This window comes from Caretta caretta, chromosome 2, assembly GCF_965140235.1.
Source record: "Caretta caretta isolate rCarCar2 chromosome 2, rCarCar1.hap1, whole genome shotgun sequence".
Classification (NCBI taxonomy): domain Eukaryota; kingdom Metazoa; phylum Chordata; order Testudines; family Cheloniidae; genus Caretta; species Caretta caretta.
This window is the reverse complement of record NC_134207.1, coordinates 111,817,099-111,838,748: the sequence shown is the minus strand read 5'-3', so window position 1 is coordinate 111,838,748 and position 21,650 is coordinate 111,817,099. Positions and strand designations below refer to the sequence as shown.

The 21,650-nt window shown below is 40.4% G+C and overlaps 1 protein-coding gene across 1 annotated transcript in view; it reads right to left on the bottom strand.

Annotated features, from left to right (window-relative positions):
* JARID2 (jumonji and AT-rich interaction domain containing 2) overlaps window positions 1–21,650 on the bottom strand; it is a 306,448-nt gene that overhangs the window by 39,769 nt on the left and 245,029 nt on the right. Inside the window, exons 6-8 of the mRNA XM_048839904.2 lie at window positions 15,782–16,011; window positions 7,779–8,796; window positions 2,864–3,357 (exon numbers count right to left, since the gene is read on the bottom strand). Coding sequence (XP_048695861.1) covers window positions 2,864–3,357; window positions 7,779–8,796; window positions 15,782–16,011 — 1,742 coding nt within the window. The remainder of the gene's footprint in view (window positions 1–2,863; window positions 3,358–7,778; window positions 8,797–15,781; window positions 16,012–21,650) is intronic.

The following is a 21,650-nucleotide window of genomic DNA, read 5'->3' as shown; positions in this document are numbered from 1 at the left end:
ACATCCAAACCCAGATTTTTTTCCTGCTAGACTCGCCAGGGGAGTTAGGCATGCGAAGGAAGAGGTAGTGGTGGTGTGGGAAACCCAAGTTTGATCCCAGCTCTAGAGCAGGGACTGGAACCCAGTCTCTCCCTCCCAGGTGAGTGCCCTAACCACCAGACTGTTGGCTATTCTGGGATGGGGGTATCAATATCTCCTGCTGAAGCAGTTTCACTTTGTATAAATAATTAGTCATTAGAGCAGGGACTCAAACCCTGGGTTCTCCCACCTCTCAAGTCACCAGGCAACAAAGTCACACCCTCTCTCTCTCTCTCTCTGGCCCAATGACTATTCAAGTATTTTATCAAAATATTTTAGTACTTCTGTATATGGCATTGGTGAGAACTGTACTGGAAAACTGGTGGTCTCTTCCTAAAAATATGCCCCAATACAACCACAAGATATTAGACTTGATGCAGGAATTACCGGGTGAAATTCTATGACCTGTGTAATGTAGGCAACGACCAATGAACACAGTGGTCCTTTCCAGCCCTAATCTATTCATTTACAAAAACCTTTCTTAAAGTTGAGCTAAGGTTGCTGTCACACAATAGGACCTTCCTATCCCTATACCCTTCTGGAACATAAGGCTTCAAAACTCAAATATTAGGAAATATTCACTTAAGGTCTTCTCACATATCCCCAAAAGAATGTTAGTGTGATAAGAAATGCCACCCCCCTTCCCCCCCCAGAAAACACACTTATGCAAGCCAGGGGATCTGCAGTTAAAGTGCTGTTTCATTCATAATGAAACCACACAACCTTAGCTCTAATCCATAAATAGTACAGCTCAGCTAAGGAATCTGCACACTGTGGCTCAGAGCCACACTTGACTCACAGCAGGGCAGCTGTTCATTCTGCAGAGTCAAGAACAAAATATAATCTTAAAAACAAAAATGAGAGTTAACTTTTAGAGCTTGTTCTCGATGCTAGACACCAGTTCTCACTGCATGTTTTTTCCCCTACCTCTGTACAGAAAGATACAAGACGTGTTGTGATTTTAGTAACAGAGCCAGAGTTTAAGGCTAGGAGGTCATATTTTGGGGGGCTGTGTCTCTGGAACCCCTTGAGCAAACATTCTCAAATGTGTATCATATATTCTACCCTGGCCCATACCAATTTTCAAACAGGTTTGAGTCTGACTGTGTGTGTGGTTTTAAGGAGGATTGCAAGTTTGGCTGTAAGCAGAAAACACGTTGCAATGTTCTCTATAGTACCACTCTGTAATTCAAGACTTCATGGTCTGGTTTGGTTCTTGTATCTTGACTGCTTTTGGTAGATGGGGGTAGCATGAATCATGTCAGCCCTGAAGTTCACTAATATTTAATCATTTACGTGCTAAATCACATGTACATTTTAAAAGTACATTTATTAAACCTATAATTGTTCATGGCACAGTGCTGGGGGAAGGACTTAATGCCTTCTCAAGCTCCCTTCCAGTCCTACATTTCTATGATTCTATACTGGGTCTGACATTGCGAAGTCCTGAGAGCCTTCCACAACGTTCTGAAAGCATGTCAATGAGAGTTTAAGAGCGTTTAGCACTTTGCACAAGGCAATCAGAACTTAGCAGGTTCAGGCTTATTATTACAGTGTTCAGGTAATGGCTGATTAAGATATTTCTCTGCACAGACTCACTCTTTTTGTGTATGATCTCTCATCTCCCTCTAAAATGTAACTTGGGGACTTTATACTGGCAAGCAGTGGGGTGGTGTTTTGTATGTGAAGATCAGTATGTTTCATTTATTATTAAATTCAAGATATTAAGTACAAAAAAGGCCTTTTAACTATGCACAGGAAATATCATTAATGTAGCTGCCATTAGATAAGGCTTGTATCTTTTAATGTGATAGAAACATCATTAACAGTTTGTTTTAACACGGGAGTGACAAGGGAGCCCCAGAATAGAACGCTCTTCATCTGACAAATTCTAATGCATTGCTGTGCAGAAGAAATGTGAATGAACTTTCTTAAATGCAATTCATGAGCTTAGTCAGTCTCTAAATAGCTTAACAAAAACTACTTTGGACAGTAACACTGGGAATGCTATCTGTTTTCATTTCATAGTGACAGGAGAGAGACTGGGGAGGGAGGAGTGGTATAGCAGCTTACTGGCCGCAGACAGTAAGTACTGTATATCTCACTCTCAGCACTGCTAAATAATTCAATCGAACTAAAAAGTACACTGCAAGTTGTGATGCCAATTCTTGCTCAATAGTGGAAGGTTGCCAATAAAATACAATGAAAGAGACAACAATCCTTTGTAAACGGATTTTAAATGTGCTGGAGGAACAAGCATTATGACCATTTGTGCTTAGCAAAATTTGGCATCATGGTTGAAAATATTGTTTGCATTTCAATTTGCACTTTCTAAATCGTGTGTATTTTTAGCTACATTAGTTTTGATGGCTCTATCAAGGGAGTGGTACTCTGCTCATTGAGCAACTGGCAAGAAACAGGCGTGAGAGAGCAGAACGTTACTTTAAATGTCACTAAAAAATGAAAATAAATGTTGTGTCTGCTAGGATAATTGCTTAGACTATTTCTTACAAAGAGCCAACTCCATAGATGGAGGGGGACTAGTGTTCTATGTAGCACATCCACAAAAATAACATTTTCTAGTTTGTCAAGCTGCAGTAAAATCAGGATGGAGTTAATACCCCCTCATCAAACTGCCTGCAGCAATTAATAATCCAGCCATTGACGCTGGAAAAACACTGTGGCCCACTGGCTGACTCCAGCTGGGTCTCACTACAGTGCAGCACAGAGAACATCCGTGTCAATGCTTTCACAGAAGAAAATCAACAGAAGTGGTCTTTACTACCTTATATATACACTTATGTAAGTCGCTAAGAACTCCCTTCTCCTCCTCCTCCTTCTCGATCTCCTTTTCCTGAGCGAAGAGTCGCCGCCTGCCTGTTTTCAATGGGATATCAACTTCTTTCAACTTGTTACGAAAGCCGTTTTTGTGAACCACGCCATTGATGAGTCCATTTTTGGGCTCGAACCGGGGCAAGGAATGGAACTTATAGGCATTTTCTGAGTGTCCCTCCAAAGGACCTTTCCTCTTCTCTAAGATCTCCTTTTCCAGCAGGACTTCCTTCTCTAGTTTCTTGTGCTCCTCAGAGGAGAGGGAGTCATAGGAGAGCAAGTACTGGCAATAGGCTTCCTGCAGCTTTGCTAGCCTGTCCTGCGCAGTTCTGGGGATTCGTAGCATATCTGCCAGCTTGTTCCATTTCTTGAGGTCAGTCACTTGCTGCATGCCGCCCATTTCATTGATCAGCTGGAAAAAGCAGGCCAAATCTAGCTCACAGCCTCCTGGAGTCCGTGTGTGTGGGGTGGTGGGGAGGGAAGAGGGAAACACAGGAAACAGTTAGGAAAAATTTTGGCAGACTGCATTCAACATTTCTTTACTACTTATATAATATCAGATTCTGTTCAGGTGGGACACTCTATTTTCTCAAAATCCTCAGTAATGCAGATACCAAAACAGAATAGAACAGTCAAACAGTCAGTGTTTCCATTTTTAAAGTGCCCAAGTTCTGACTAAGATACTCGGATTGCCAAGATTATTAAGTGGATCATATTTTCACTAACCTTCCCCACAGCTACTTTTGGCCTCCCTTTTGGGTTCAGTTGCCACCTGACAAAATCAAGCTCCAACTCTGCCTGATTAAGAGCAGGGACTTGAACATAGGTCTCCCATATTAAAGGTGAATACCCTAATGATACCAAGCTATTCTGAGGTCATGCCTCCCAATCTCCATCCCACCCCACCCCCAGCCCTCCCTGAAATTTAATCCACTCAGAAACCTTCCCAGTGAACTTCTAGTCAAAACTGAGTTTCTACAAAAAGTTTTGGTTTCGGTGAATCAGCATTTCTGGCAAAAAAAATTCCCAACCAGCTTTATATAGGTGTAGTGCAGAGTTTTTAACATCTGTACAACATTTTCAAAATATGAAGCATTATATAAGACAAACATTAACAAACCATTTTTGTACATAAGTAAACAAAAACAAGGGAAAAACCAGGACAACAAACTGAGGAAAATGGAGATTCACATCTCCATAAGCATCACAAACATGTTTCTGTCAACTCAAACAGACGAAATGTGACTGATCTAAAGTAAAAAGCTCCAGATGGGTCCACGGAGTGGCATCCTCTAGTAATTTAGTGAAGATGGTCATTTGCATTTTACACTGTGTATTAGTTTTTGGAAACTAGAAGATCATCAGGAGAATTATTCATTACTTTCTGGGAAACTTCAATCAAAGAAAAAAAACAGACTATACAAAAGCTTTTAAATTCTAGCATAAAGACAGTCAAATTAATGATAAACTTTCCATCCAAAAGTAAAAATTTTAAAGAAAACCTCAGTATCACATTTAGTCAAAGGACAGAATTAATCATCAACAGAAAAAGGTTCACAAACTGACCAAAAACTGCCCATAAATAAGGACAACTGCTATAGGAAAAACTAAAACCACAACATTACTGTCATCAACACTGCTCCCAAGTCATCTTTATCTCCTCTTTCCATCCTGAGAAACATTAAGGATTAGCAGTCTCTAATGTGAATTTAATATGGCTTGGAAACAGTACTGTAAAACAGAAAGAAGTATCATCATTCTAAATGACTCCTCCACTGCTGTGATGATAGCTACCTCCTCTCAAGCCCAGTCAACCGTCTGTCCTGTTCAGATTCTTCTACTATGCCCTTTAGTATAGCATCTGAGCAGTATGCGTGCATCTCCCACAAATTAGCCATACTGTCTTACAGTATTTCATAGCTGTCCTCAGATTTCTTATCTCCTCCATTCTCTTCCTTGACAGTTTTTCCCTACCCTTCAGCTCCTTCCTTTGAGGCAAATTCAGTGACGAGGCTCAGATGCCTGGAGACACATGGAAAATTTTTGTGCAGTTTTTAAACAGTGCTGCAACGGAGGCAGACCATTTTTGGGAGAGTCCCTTATTAAAATGTTGATAGCGCATCACTGGTTAGATGACCAGAATGCCCGTGGCTAGACCCCAGGAGTATGGTTTCAGTACTGGTGCTGAAACAATAGGCAACGACTTTCCAAGTGTGTGACAAAGCTCTAGGGTAGGTCAAAGGGCAGAAAAAGTATGTCCTATCTAGCAACCATTCCTAGTTAAAGTAGTGCAACTTCCACCTACAAGGAGAGGGGTGGTGAGAGCAACACCACAGGAGAAAGGAAACAAATTTGAGAGGTTTTTGTTCTGTTACATTTAATCCTTCACAAAAAATAGCACTCAAGCAACACACAGCTTTTTTGCTCATGCACACCGTTGACAAACTAATGGAAGGTATATGGCCTGTATGAAGCTGAGTAACATCCCTTCAGTTCTGAAAGATGAGTGGCTCAGTTTCATATTAAATGGTTTTGTAATACAACATAAATATCTGCACGCTCTGTTTAAATCACCAATCTCAAAACACTTCATCACCTGCTTAAAAATGTAATGTTCTCAAGCACAACAAGATGGAAGCTACTTTAGAATGTCAGAGCTGGAGTTCTCTCACTGAGTAAGTATGCTGTACTGCTGTGGGTGCTTCATAACACCTGCCCTCGTTAAAGATTGTTAAATGGTTTCAGTTACAATTCCATTTCACAGGGCCATAACTTTCTGAAACATTCATTTTTAGGGTGAAACTTCCAAAGAGGCTGGCCTCTGCCTGCGGGTTAATATATATTTTAAGTTTGATGGAAAAAAATTTAACCCCTTTTTTCTTTTTAAAAGGGCTCATCGCAAATGGCTGAAATTGGAAACTTGGCACGGGTTACTAAGGACTCTCCTCTGACTGTTTTTTAAAAAATTGTTTTGATTTGACAATGTTGGGATTATTTGAAAACTGCAATACTGAGCAAGCTCAGTGGAAAAAAATGTAAACAAATTTTCAGGCGTGCATTTACAGCCAAATCCTGGCCCCAAAGAAGTCAATGGCAAAACTCAATGATCTTCAGTGGAAATGGGATTTGGTCCTTACAGCAGGAATATGCGTGTGCGCACACTTGTTATCTCAAAGAATTTAAAGTCTCTACTGCTGAAGCCAATATATTTTTAATCTGTGTGCTCTGATTACCTTCAGATTTCTCTTCCCCTTCTCCTCAACATTTTGTTTTAATTTGAAACTTAAAATACATAGGAAATTAAATGTGAAAAGATTAATAATAACATAATCATAAAGCTGTGAGATCAGGTACACAAGAGCCAGGAAATATAATCAAAAAGTTAATGTTGCATCAGGAGTGTTAACACTGCCATACTGCACATGTTGTATTTTCCTCTTTCCCTTGCCAATCTAACGTGAATTTAATACTCCTTGTTATTAACATACAACCATTACAGATATCAGACATGCCAAAGGATCAATTTAATGCTGCTAGAGTAATCTTAACTTTTGGAATTCCCTGAACTTTTGAGCATTTGATCTCACAACCTAATATTACAGCAATCCTACTTTTCTTCAGGGATTGTACTGTAGAATACTAATCTTTTCTCCTTTTTCTTAAATCCTGCTGATATATTGTACTGCACATTACAGAGGTGTTCTTGGTTAATATTATAATCTTGCAATGTCTGAATTCTTTTGTTTTCTTGCTTTTCACGTATTTATGTTGTGAAAACTGAAATAAAGTTTTAACAGAGAAAAAAATGTTGTGTACACTTGAGGTAGAAAGAAAGGAGAGGTCTTTAAACAAAGTAATGTGCATAGCTGCCTCCCAGGGAATAATGCCTCAATCACAAAAGCAGTGCCTAAAGTTGTACTGTTAAAGGTCTCCGAATTATAACTTGGTTAGAAGTTACTAAAAAAGAAATGTTAAATAAAAATTTGAAGCAACCAAGATAAATTTATTATATTTTCTAGGCTGCTTAGAAAAAGCAGATTTAAAGATAATTTTCCTAAAGATTAAAATGTTTTCCTTAACTAGCATATATGTTCTTTACAAGCCATTGTCACCTTTCTATTACTTATGTCATATCTGACAGCAGACTATAAACCAAGAATTCGTTTAAATAAACAATTCTCACTCAGGCATTAGCCATGGCAGCTACCTGCTGGGAGAAATAATGAAACCGCCATTTTGCAATGAACCACATTTTACTGCCTATTCTTGACACTTAATGGTTGTTAAATGTCTGCAGGTCACTAGAAATTTGTGATCTTAAGTGTCTGGATAACCAAACAGAAGTCAGTTCAAACGACCTTTTTTTTGGTTGGGTTGGTTGATTTTTTTGTTTTGTTTTGTGTTTGTTTGTTTTTTGTTAAAAGCTTTTGAAAGGAATTCTGGAGATGGGAAAAGTCAGATTCATTTTCTAGTTTAGCAGCACTCCATAAACTGTAAACAGAAGACTCCTAAAAACTTCCAGTGTAACTTTAGATCAAGAATCTTAATATTTATATTTATTAGTTTTATAAGTAAGTGGGGAGAAAAGAGAGGGTCTTGAAATTTGAATAGAGACACCTATGTAGCCTTTTGCCCTAGATAAAATCAATGAAGAATTAGGCAGTATTAACATGCTTAAGTGAATCAGCATGGAGAAGCCTGCACTATACCCACCTGCACGGCACCTGGTCTATGAATAAACAGAGGAAAATCCAGCATCCTGCAGTTTCACAGGGATTCAATTAATCACAAAATCAAATGAAGCACAAAATTTACTGCACAAGGCTTATAAACTGAAGCAAAAGACCAGCAGGAGCCACAGCCCTTACCGATGAGTGGGAGCTCATCCATGGTAATGCCCTGAGATTTGAGGTGCTTCTTGATGCAGGCCAGCCGCTGCACGTTGGGTCCCCAGCGCCTGCTGAGCTTGTGTATGTGCTGAATCTGTGTCACAAACCGCATCTCGTCATTCAGCTTGCACTCAGGTCTCCAGTCTGCAGGAGGAATCACCCTACACATCCCATACTTCTCTACCTGAGCTCGGACTGACTCAATGTATATCAACGGGTCATGGAACTCCTTCGTGGAGGGCCGAAGGATGGGAATCTCATCCATCATTGCCCACCCAGACTTGCTACTACCCTTTTCGTGCTTTCCTGTTGAGTCGTGTGGCTTGTGCAAGGACTCAGTTTCAGAGGTAGAATGATTTTCACAGGAGGCATTTTCAGTTTTACCATGTGCTTGTTTCCCTGGAGTATTCTTTCCAGCAGTGGCTCTTTTCGGCCTATTTCTTTCCAGAATCTTCTCTGGCATTTCCTTTTTCACATGTCCATTCAGCAAGGGCTTTTCCACAGCTGCCTTTTTGCTCGCAGCTTCTGTCAAGCTGACCGCCCCTTTCATTTTCTTGGTGGGTGACTGTATTTTCTCTATGTGATTTGTCTCTTCCAGCCTCCTCTTAGAATTGCGCAGCCCCTCCCTCAACTGTCTCCCCACCTCCTTAGTGCATGCCTTTTGGTTCAACTTGCCATTGACCTTGACACCATTAACAGCGATATTATTAGACTTGGACGCTCCAAGGGATAGCACCTGTTTGCGGGTTTTTGCATTGCTACTTTCTGTTTTCCCTGAGATTGTATGGTGAACAGGTGAACTGGGTTTGTGGTGATTTAGTTTGGTTTCCTTGACCAGTTCTTTCTTGGCTTTGGTGTATGTGACGGTTCCCTTTGTCACTGTTGCAGTGTACTTCACAGTTTTGGATGGTGAAGGTCTGACTTCTCTCATCTTTTTGGCACTGGCTGCATTTGCACCTGGAGATGACAATCGAGTGATTCCGTTGACCTTAGAAACCTGGGAAGCCAGAAGTATTGTGGAGGAAGCAGAAGGAAGAAAAGAGAAAACAAAAACTAATTAATAAAAGACTATTTGAATGGAGACACCCACAGAGAACCAAATCATGCACACCTGACTCCTAAGTGAGGTCTGCAAGATATGGCCCCCTTAGGGCAATCTGCATATCACAGGTTTCACCCAGAGAAGGGCAGGATCTGGACACTTTTTAAAATAAAACCAGAACTGAAAACAAATAAAGTCAAGCCCGCTGTCACAGAGTATGAGGCAGGTACCTCTGCCTTAAGGAGAGGATCACCGACTCATGCAGCTCTAGTTAAGAACACTACCCCGTTCCTTATCTACTGTAAAGTCCCAGATAGCGTCATGAGGATGGATGCTTAAGTCTATAACTAAAAAGAACTAACCACTCTACTGTATCTACTATAACTACTGAGATGGACATGGCTGGTTAACATCAATGGAAGGTGCACAGAATACCCACCCACTCCTCTCCTTCACGGATATGAAATTTATAAATCTACAAATCTGAAATTTATATTCAAAACACAAACATCTGTTTGTCTGTATTTCTGAAACACTATGTACCCGACAGATCAGGATGGCCATGAAGGATCCAGTCTATCATGTATACTGAGTTTCGGGAGGCACTCTATTAAAGTTGTGAATACAGAATAGGAGTTTGTATAGTAGTTCTGATACGTGCAGATACTTGTTTAAGTTTTATATCTGGGCAGTTTTACTTCTATACAGTATATTTTATTACATCATATTATCCAACTCAAGTGCTTTAAGTTATGCATCTAAACCCAGTTAGGAAACTAAAAGTAACAGCCTAATCATCAGAAGTGCTGAGCATGGACTTCCAAGGGAACTTCTGAAAACCAGGTCACTTCTATTTAAGTAACTAAGTTTAGGAAGCCAAGTTTAAACACTGCAGACTTAAATTCTTATCATTAACTGGGCATCAGCAGTTTATGAGAATGCAAAACCCACCCCAAATATCCAAAGTCCAGACCTTCTATATATGTACTGACAATGGGTATTCATACTGTATAACCATGCTTAACCCAAACTCAGTTAATACCTTGCACCTCTATAAATGCCCTTCCAAGTATTTCAAAACCATTTTCAAGTAATTAAACTTCATAATCCCACTGCAATAAAGACAAGTATTATTATTCACATTTTATTACTGGATATACTGAGACACAGAAAAGGTTAAATGACCTGCTGAGGTCACACAGTGAAATCAGCAGAATGGTAAGGAGAACCTAGGAGTTCTGACTCCCATTCTGCTGCTCTAGCCTCTAGAAGACAAGCCCTCCCTCTTAGTTATGTACCCTGGATTGTACTGTATATATATATATACACACACACACACACATATATATATATATATATATACACACACACATATATACACACACACTCTCCACACAGTTTCTCTGCTGTTCTCCAGGTTGGGAGCTGGAATGGTGCCCTTTTAAAACTAGCCAGCATTCTCCTCTGCACATGGTTCCAACAGTTAGAGAAACCAAAGCCAGACTCTTCTAAGGAAGACCTGTTTACCTGATGGTTTCAGGTTTCCCTGTGAGCGTTCTAGATAAATGGGGGTTTATATTGTATATTAAAAATTAACCATTTAATTTACAATTAAAATTAAAAATGCATTTGCGAGCCTGCCCCATGACCTGGGAAGTGCTGAACGTGAGACCTGAGTAAGAGTCTTTTTGGTTTCTCGCTCCCTGGACGAGCTGTGACTGGGAGAGCTATAGGGGCAGCCCCTGACGGTCAGGGTGTACCCTGAGCATCCCCTTCTGGCCTTTTTTTTACTTAGTAGAGGCTTCAAAGGAAATCCCAGGCAATCATGTAGGAGGGTAACTGTGACACATGGCCTCAGAAAAACAGATGGAGGGAGAATGGAGGGATCCTGACAACTTTGATAAGACACCTAAAACATTTCCCTTCCCAAAGGCAAAAAAACATTGAACTCCTTTACGAGTTTTAGGCCAGAATTAAAACTGCCAAGATATAAATCCCCGGAAAATTGCATTTATTATGAAAACTGCAACTTACTGTAACCAGTTAGTGCCATTATAATGCTTCGGCATAGTAAGAACATAGATCTCTCAGAGCCAGTTATGAAGCTGAAGGGGTTCATCTGACTAATGCTAACTAACCTTCCACTCTACCTTATGAGCATAACATTTTAAATCCCGGTTCTCCCTACAAAGTTATTTCAAAGATGGTTCAGTATGCTTTCAACATTATACCTGTACCAGTGTATTCTACATTTGAATATATATTTCTCTTCTAGATTCCCCAGCAGTAAGCCAACCCTATAAGGCTAAAGAGAACTTGAGAATTTCCTCCGACCTGTCATCTTTTTAGATTAGCTACAACATTATGGTTTTGAGATGCTTCATTTACTCTTCTGTCCTCCCTCCCAAGAAGCCCACAGCTACCTCCCATATGTAGAAAGAGCATGCACCTGGCATATTTACATACAGAAATATTTATGGTCCAGAATAGACCATGCTTCAAACTGTATTAGGCTGCAACAAGCTTCTTCAACTGGAAACAAATGGAACAAAGAACGTGGTCATAGCCATTAACAAAGTGTTTGGTGGATTCAGGGTTTCACATTGGCAAACGTGAAATTCTGTCTGGCTAGCACCCACCTAAGCTTCCTTTGCCTGTATTTGTCTCTCAGGATCCAACAGATGTTTGGTACCAAAGAAAACAAAATAATTGTGGTAGGCATTTTCTTACCTTTCTACAGTTGATATGTCTCCCCCCAATAACCGCCAAACCAAACATACACACACAGAGAGTCAGCCTAATAAATTGACCGCACTCCCAGCTGCTCAGGTTCACCACATGGGGTCTAGTGACACAGCTCCATCCCGCAGCAGTGCTTATACTGAGCACATAAGAAAGAAGTCAATTTAATTCAGGTAGTAACAAAGTGATTGACAATACCCTTCATCACTCGTTAAAGTTGTGTGCTAACAGTGAAATCAGGCATACAAATACACTTGTCTCTAGTTTTCAGCTACCCTCTCGGTTTTAGTCGATATTTATTTATTTATTTGTCTTCACACCACTCTTATTCATGGTACCAACCAAAGTACTCTCCTACCACATGGAATTTTGCTGGCTCTTTTAATGTTAAACTGTATGGGGCCATCCCACAGTCTTGCAGCAATATCTTCTGGTCTTCACAGAGGAGCCATCAACGGATGCAGAATCCAATGGATTCCATAGTGCAGGGGGTCTCAAATTGGGAGTCGGGACCTTTTAGGGGTGTTACGAGGTTATTACATGGCGGGTCGCGAGCGGTCAGCCTCCACCCCAAACCCTTCCTTGCCTCCAGCATTTATAATGGTGTTAAATATATAAAAAGTGTTTTTAATTTATAGATTAAAAACAAGGGCGGGAGGGGGTCCGCACTCAGAGGCGTGCTATGTGAAAGGGGTCACCAGCACAAAAGTTTGAGAATCACTGCCATAGTGTCTCTCCTCACTTTTTTTTTTTAATTAAAGAGTTTAAGTATTCCTTCAAGACTGTTTGTTAGATGTACATTGGTGTACACATGCCACTACACAGCACCTAGGATCAATCCTCACACACACACTCTCTCTCTTTCTCTAAAAACAAAACATAGCTTATTAGAAAAAATACATAATTGTAATTGTTTGAGCCCCATAAGACTTCAAGCTTTCTCATTTGTTTATTCATTCATTTGCATTGGACAGAGTTGGAGTTTTGCGGAGCTAAATTATCCTATTAGACCAACAGAGGGCCCTATTGAACTAGATTTCCTCTCCCTACAATTCCTTTGGAGTTGTGGGGGAGGTTGGGGGAAGACAGCAAGGCAGAGAGAGTGCAATTGACAAGAGCAACTGCACACAAGAGAGAAAGAGAAACATTTGTGGGTCTATGATGCTCTCTACCTTTGTTTCCTGTAGGACAACTAACCCCCTCAGCATCCCTTGCCATCACCACCAGCAAAAACATGCCAAAAATAGAATGGTCCTGTGGCTGGCATCCTAATGAAACAACTCTCCTCTTTTTGGAGAACACTAAAGAATTCAACAAAGACTTATCAGAATCAGAAATTTAATGGTGTCCCCACTAACTGGCAAGGTTAGTGTTTTGCAACAGGTTAAATCACCGTATAGGAGTAACTAGCCCTTTTACAATAGCTCAGTTAGTAACAGTCAAGTTATCAGCAGATCCATAAAAATAGGGAGCCAGGTTTTTTTTCCTAGTATTGGGTTGTGGAATGAAAATTAAGGGTTTTTTTACCGATTTAATTTTAAGCTTACAAAAACTGTCTCCACTTTGAGCCCTTTTTATTTTCTTGAGTTTTAAGATGATCACTATATTTGAGGCAGATTACTTTATGTTTGCATAGCACTATGAACAGTAGAGGAATACAGGAGGATCATTTTTAGTATCTGTGTCTTTCTTATTGTAGCATGACAAAGACTCTAATATTGTGAATGCACACAACTGCCCAATTTAAATTTAAATTGGAATTCTGGAGAAAGTTATTTCACTTATATCCCCTAAATAGCATAGGATAGATAGTAAAAAGTGAAATACAAATGTATCTGTGCACATAATCTGCTGTTTGGCAATCTCAGAATCAGAGTTACTTTCCCCAGTAACAACAGTGTACTTTAGGAATAGCTGACACTATCGCTAATTTCGTTTTATACTGCTAAAGGTTACATATGCCAAAATCCCTATTAGAGAAAGACAGAAAAAGACTTTCCTGGTCAGAATCCTATAGTGCTCAAATTCTGTACTATACAAATCTGATTTTAGCTATGATTATTGTGGTTCAAAAACAAATGCTATTCATGTATTACAAAAGGTTTACTATAACCACAAAATATTAACTAGATGTTTGTATTGTACAAAGATTAAATAATCTGTCACAATGTATCTAGTTCGTACTGCTATTATCCAATTTTGATAATAAGTGTAAGTATTCAAGTGTTCATTCATAGCAAGTAAGATCAAAGCTTAAAAGCATATTCCAAATTGAAATACGTATCTTATGCAGCACATTTACAGATCATCCCTTAGCTTTTCTTTTATTACTTGTATATAGCATTAGATATGCATGGTGCTATGCAAAAAGATAAAGACTAAGCCTGCCCCAAAGAAATTATAAGCTAAATTAATGTAAAAATAACAAAATATGACAGCACAGGGGTGGTGTATGTGTGGGGGGGAAGGCAATACGAGTGTCAGAGCTGGAAGACAAGGGTGAACACAAAATGATCATACAGTTGGCTTGCAGCCTAGCTCAAGCATCTTAAGGGTTACAAAGGCACATGTTTCGTTTTAATACATATAAACACTATAGCTTACGCCTCAAAGCGGTGAGCTTTGAAAAGGGACTTAGGTGGAGAGGAGTACAGAGAGGTTATAGGTTTCAGAGGAACAGCCGTGTTAGTCTGTATTCGCAAAAAGAAAAGGAGTACTTGTGGCACCTTAGAGACTAACCAATTTATTTGAGCATGAGCTTTCGTGAGCTACAGCATCTGATGAAGTGAGCTGTAGCTCACGAAAGCTCATGCTCAAATAAATTGGTTAGTCTCTAAGGTGCCACAAGTACTCCTTTTCTTTTTAGAGAGGTTATAGAGAGCCACATGGAAGAAGGCAAAGGACAGAAGGGGGCATTCAGTCAAGAATGAGCAAAAAGTGTGATGGGGAGGAACAGGAGCAAAGATAGGAGGGATATACATTGTGGAGAGCCTTAAACGCAATAATGAAGAACTTGAATTTGATTCAGGAGGCAAAAGGGAGCCAGTGGTGGCAATTTAAGAGGGACTGGAACCTTATCATAGCATTGCACTAAGCAGGTATTTTCTTGGCACTGGATACAGTGTTTTGCCTTCTGCAGTTTTCAATATCTAATGGCCCAACCTAGCAGGTGCCCATCCAAGGCCTGGAGGGCCATGCAAAATCCAGACTGTAGCTCTATGGGAGGCCAGCCTATCCAGAGGGAAAGCCTGTATGCTCCAACAAACTATCTCTGAAATGGCATGTTGCAGAACTAACCATTAAGAAAAGAGAAACTAAGCCAAAAGAGCAGCAAATTCCCCCTGCTGCACTCCTCTCATCCCATGCACCACCTTCAACAAGCCTTAGACTGGATTAATTTACATACGGCAACCAGTGGAAGGATTTAAAAGGGCACCGAGCTGGGTTTTTAAATAATTTAAGAAACATTACTTGAAAATTGCTGTTTTAGGAGTTCCTGCCCCAACTGCCAAAAAACGGATGGAAACACTTCCTCTTTGAATGCCAGTCAGTGGCAAGCCACAACCACGAGGCCATCGGTCCTTTAAAACTTCTCCAGCAGAGTGAAAGTCAACAAACCTGCTGCCATATGAAGACTTCGGCGGTACTGCCACTGAGAGCGGGGACAGTTTGGAATATCATATTAGGATGCAGGTAAGGGGAAGATGAGTTTCCAAGAGCTCCAAGTAGTCTCTCAGTAGACTCCTGAGTTTCTATTGGCCAAGTAAAATACAACAAACAGTGATAATACGAGCTTCCCTGCAATGCCAATGACTCTCAAACATAACCTGTTTGAGGATCACCTGTAGAAAAAAAAGGTCATTCTCTGTGTTCAGCCAACCTTGGCAATATCAGCAGAGAGACCAACAAGGGTGCCAGACAGTTTTCATAAAAAACAAATGTGAATACCCTACGTATACCCTCATGTAATGTGAAGGTGTGGTAATAATGTGTATTGTATTGCAATGGGGGTCTGTCCATTTATGTAATGTTTTTTTTCCTCTCTCTCACTTCTCTCACACTCAAAGTCAACTCCCTGTTTTTCTTCATACCACAGGTTAAAGATTCCAAAGTTACCTCAGTGGGGGGTGGCGTACTAGGGTTAGCACTTTATGAGCACATGCATTGCATGTGCCCAAATGAGAGTACAACACATTACCTGTTTCCTTAAGTCCTGAGCCGATCTATGAAGAGTGTGGTGGTTGTTAGCAGTGAACCCTTTCGTTGAGGAGCCAGTATTTGTAGTAGGATGGTGATTAGCAGCAGCCTGGTCTTTTCTGCTCTCAGCCTTGTGTTCACTGTTCCTCTCCTTCCCCGGTGTGGTCTCTTTGCTTTTGTGTTTATGGGTAGTTTCTTTTTCCTTCGTTGATTTGCTGGACCCACTGAAGACTGGGAAGTGAGAAGGGAAAGTAGTGGAGAGATGGGGGTTGGGTGTGAGGGGGAAAAAAAGACAAAATATATTTGAAACCAGCTTCTTCGTTTAAAAAGATGTAAAAGAAAACTTAAGCTATTGTCAGCATTAGATGTTTAGTTGGTGCCTCGTTATATACAAATCAAAATAAAGACAAATAGAAAACTAGAGGGACTGCCAGGTTATATTCTGTGTACCTATAAAAACAGATTTCCTGAAAATAGCCAGGACCTTAAATTATCAAAAACAGACAGAATTTAACATTTAAATTAACAGTCACCAGGTATGTTCCTGTTTTCATTGTCTGAACAAACACAGACCAGCAAATTTCACATTTGTTTATAGTTAGGGTGACCAGACGTCCCGTTTTTAAAGGGACAGTCCCATATTTAAGCCCTCCTGCAGGTGTCCTAACTTTTTCTTAAAAATGGGCAAATTGTCCTGTATTTTCTGCCCCTCCCCCACATCAGTACTGATGGGTCCTGCTGCTGGCCGGAACCCTGCCCACCAGCGGTAAGTCCAGTGACTGACCAAGGGGGTGGATGTGCAAGGCTGGTGGCAGGGTAATCATGCAGCGCATGGAGCTGGCCGCTCCCCCTGCTGGTCCATCAGTGCAGCCCCCACTGCTTGCTGGCTCTCAGCCACCAAGGCCCCACCCCCTATCCCATTCACCGCCAGCACTTGGGAAAGCCCAAGACCCTCCAGCCTGGGGCGCTGGCTAGGAGGAGCCAAGCCCTGCATGTGCCAAAGCCCCACAAAGCGCTGGCACAGGGAAGCCTCTCTGCCCATCAGCTAAGCTCTGGAGTGCCAGGGAGAGGGCTGGGGGAGCGATAGTGATTTCCAGCCTGTTCATGCACTGAACCTGCAGGCTCCACAGCAGCTCCTGGGGCAGGGGCTTAGCACCCTCTTCACACACACATCCACCCTGCGTCCTGCCCCCATGGAGCGTGGGACTGCTCAGTCCCCTAGACACCCTCCCTGCTGCATCAATTCTGTGGCTGGGTTTACTGAAGCCCCTGCAGTCAGGCTCCCTGGGCCCTGCTGAACAATGCATTCTTAGTAGGATTGCCAATTTTGGTTGGATGTATTCCTGGAGGTTTCATCACATGACATGATCTTTAATTAAAGATTAATTTTTAATTCCTGGAGACTTCAGGGCAATCCTGGAGGGCTGGCAACCCTAATTCTTAGGGTTTAACCCCTTCCTCCCTGCACTGCGACTGGGTTATGTCAGTGGCCAGCAGCAGCCTGGAGGTATTAGCTGCCTTTCAAAACTGTGTGGGCAGGAAGTGACAAGCTTCCGGGGGTGGCGGGGGGGCTGCTGGCCACATTCTGGTGTGAGCCCTGGCAGAAATCTGGGAAGGGGGGCATATAACCCTGTGTGCCCCCACACATGTTGCTTCAGGAAAACGCGACACCAGGTACCAGGAGAGACAGGTCCGTCCTGGGGGCCCAGCCAGGCATGGAGGTCAGAGAGCACCAGGCAGAAAGGGGAGGGTCAGTCGGACACACACACCCCTTTGACAGAGGAGTATGGGTGTGTGTCACCTCTCCCACTGCATGTGGGGGGGGGGGTGTGGGCGGAGGGGGGGGGGTCACCAGTCCCTGTGTGACCCCTATAGCCTTAAAGATAAGGTAAATAAAAACAATCCAACTGTGCAGTATTTCTTTTTTAACAGGGGCTCAGTCAACTTGATGTTAATTTGAACATCTGTACTGCATAGTTCTGATTGATTGCCGTTGAACTCGCTTGTATACGAGTAATTTTACCAGGTGTCCGGTATTCAGCACAGAGAAATATGGTCACCCTATTTATAGTCAGTTTCTAATTAGTTTTCTGGAGTTACACTGTTGGGATTACAAACACTACAGGAAAATGGTGTTTTTAGTGGAATTTTTAAAAATTATGGAAGTGTTCCTTTGGAGAATATTCTAGTAACCAAACAACAAAAAAGTCTATTGAGCCAAACTGACTCAACAATTTCCCTTTAAGGTGTTTTCTTAGAGCAAACATGCTGCAAATAAAAAAAGTTTCCTTGATTAAGAAAGAAAAGGTATTAATGAGATGAGAAAATTAATTGCTTTAACACAAAGACACTATTTTGAACATATTTGATAAGAGATTCTGGGCGCACACCCCTAGCTACTAGTGTTATCTGTTTGAAACAGTTGCCTGTGTGAATTAAATGAAATGCTTCTCCTCAAATGAAAGCTGCACTACCAGCATTTTCTCCTCAGTAAACATGATGCACGCTTGCCATGCTTTCCATTAGATCCAGGACGGAGATTTCAGATCCACCTACTCATGTTTTCTATTACTTTAAAGAAACAACAAAAACACACCCTTAGTGGACAGAATGATGTGCTTCTAGATCTAGACTGCCTCAATACTGACTGCTCTCCCCCTGCCCCCAGCACATGTTCAATATGTCACGAATGAAGTGGTTATTTGGATTATTTACCAATTGGGTTGTGGTGGTAACATTTAAGAAGATGAATGTAAAAGTTTGAAGTCAGCTAGGTAACTTCATTCTTACATCCCCTGCACCTCCCATTTCCTGAGGCACAGAGCAAGTGGAAGCTACTGTTATGCCAAAAAATATAGAAAGGATGATCTCAGGATTAGCAGCATCAGACTGAGATGCACAAGATCTGAGATGAAATCCTGCTGCCACTGAAGTCACTGCAAGTTTTGTCACGGACTTCGACAGAGCCAAGAACTTCCTGCCTTGAACTTCCTGTGTGATTTTGGGCGAGTCCCCCAGACTCTGTGCCTCAATGTCCCAATTTGTTAAATAGGGGTGAAAATACATCCTTATCTCTTAGGAGGTGTTAGGAGGATAAATTTATTCTTACTTGTAAAGAGCTCTAAGATCAGATGGAAGGCACTATAAAAACATATAATTAACTGAAGAGAATTTTGCAAAAATACTGGGGTTTTTTAATAAGATGCACTACATACAAATGATGAATTTTTAACTTTGTTAAAAATGTATTTCCTCGCTGGATGTAAGTGCATTTTTACTCAGTGGGAACAAACTGGGTTTACTGTATAAATGGTTCTGCACAGACAGAACCGTAAGTCAAAGGATAAATTTTCTGTATCCTGTTGCCATTTTATATCTGCAAATTACTAAACAAAAAACATAGCCAAAAAATCAAATTGTGTGCTTTTATATATATACACACACACACACACATATAAAGTGTGAACAAGAGAAAATATATTTTGTACTCAACAGATCATTAATTTTAAGTGTCATGGGAACCTTGCCAGTTTTATCCTTCTGAGTAATTATCTTTTGTCTTAATTTGTAAGATTCTTGAAAGCAGGAGAGGGAGAAGTAGGAGAGAGGAAAAATATATTCATTCTCACAGGAAAAGCTTAAACCCTGAAACCATAATAGAAAAAAGAGAAAACTGGATGCAACGCAGTTCGTCATACCGTCCCTAATTAAAACAATAATTGGTATCAGCCTCTTTAAAGATCACTATTCATATCTTTGAACAACACTTAGAACTGGTATTGTGCCCATATATAAAACACTACTCTAATAATGAGTACAAGTAAATATACATATTTGTATACAAACTTCTCAAAGTTAAATTAGGTTTTAACGCTACAGAAAATCAAGCATTTATAATAATCATAAAAATCCTCATTCTGATCTCATCCAAGTGAAAGTGAGAAGTAAATCCATTCAAGTTAATGCAGTTACACCAGTTTAAATCAGCACAAATGAAATTAGACTCAGGCCTGGAGTGCTGACAAAAGGTCATTTCTATGAAATTATAAAAGTATCACCAGATGAGAAAAATAATTAAGAAAGGGAAAAATCATATCGCCAAAGTGTCTTTGACTAGAAGAAAGCAACATGCACTTGCCTAAGAAAAAGAAAACTGAAATACTACTGAGACTAATTCTGATTTAAAACAAACCAGCTACTAATTCCTGGTAGCTGGCTGGCTGTTTTGAGAAAGTTGGAATTTCACACCTTTATAGCTTATCTAAACAAAACTGAATATACATATTTATTCATTACAGTGACAGTGTCTGTCTTTCCAGAAATATTCTCATCTTCATGCTAGCCAAATTTCTGCTTTTCTTATAGCAGTTTTCTTACTAAGTGTACTCCTGACTGAAAGGACAGAAGAAAAAGGTTTCAGTCTTGAAGTTATTTTCTAAAAAACACAATTAAAGGAAAAACCTTTTGGAGTCTTTAATTATTATACTACTATAAGCAAGCAGGTCTGTACTCCTAAAAGAGACTTTAGTTAAAAGGCAAGTACGAGAGAGAACTACCCCCAAGCAATATTAAAAACTTTTATAGCGGCAGCGGTGAAGACCCTTAGGGTAGACATGATTTTCACAGGTGAAGCATGATTTGTACCAGCACAGCTTCCCCTGGTTTAGCTCTCATGTTGGTATTCTGAGCATAGGTAGTCACAGAAAAGTTCAGATAATGATGACTTTTGGCTGTTGTGTTTGAAACCAGGATAACCTGCCCCACTACAAATTGCCCTGCACTGGTGTAAACTGTGTCCACACTTGGGGTTTGACTGGTACCAAGTCAATGGTGGCTCAAAACCCCATTACAGACAAGGCCTCAGTTCTTCTCAGTACTAGAGATAAATTACATTAGAGGAAGAAATTGCCCCTTATTGAATTTTAAAAATTTATTGCATTTTTTGCAACACTTTTTGTAAGAAAAGTCCTTAAAAACTAACACATACCCAAGTTTGCTAAGCCATATCCAACCACCAGTCCAAGAACTGTTTTGTACTGTATATGATGATAGCTAAACTCAGTCTTATAAATATTTAAAACACTACCTAGTTAGGTTCATGCTGCAGCTGGCTCTGCGTATAGAGCTTTCCCTCACAAACACTCCTTGGGCTTATCCTACCCTATTTTTACACTTGAGATACTGTATGAATGTATTGGGATGATTGGTGGGAAACCTACATGTGGCAGACTTTCCTATGCACTGGTATTTTGACGATAAGGCAAGCTACAGCAAAGCCTGTGCTGCATTAATAAAATTAATCTACACATTAATAAAACTGTATTTAATAAATAATAATTATATGTATAAAATCAGGAGGGGAAGAGGGGTAAAAAGGAGAAGTTTTATTTTGGAGAGGAAAAGGGAACCTCAGCAATTTCCTGAACTTGAGCTAGATATTCAGATGCACATCTCATGTCGTTACATACATCTCTCCCCAAACATAATGCTAATAAATATCAATTGACTGCCTCGTATTAACTCTGCATTATTATACAAAGACATCTCTTTCTCTTGCAACAATTTATTTTTAAGTCAGTGTGTCTGAAAACATTCATTTGGCTCCCAAACAGCCTTAAAGGACCCAAACAATTGTAAAAGGTTTTTCCCTCCCGCATGAACTAGAGATGTGGGATATTCACCCAAATCTGAATATTTTAAATTTTTTTCACCAGTTCTCTTTAGGTGCCATATATGTTCAAAGCTGTACTGAGCATTTCTCACAAACTCACTTTCTGACCCCACAAATTCTTCTATCTCGGTTTGAGGGGGTATTACATCATCGGGTACTAAACTGAATAAAATAGGATGGCATTGTTGTACATGTACCT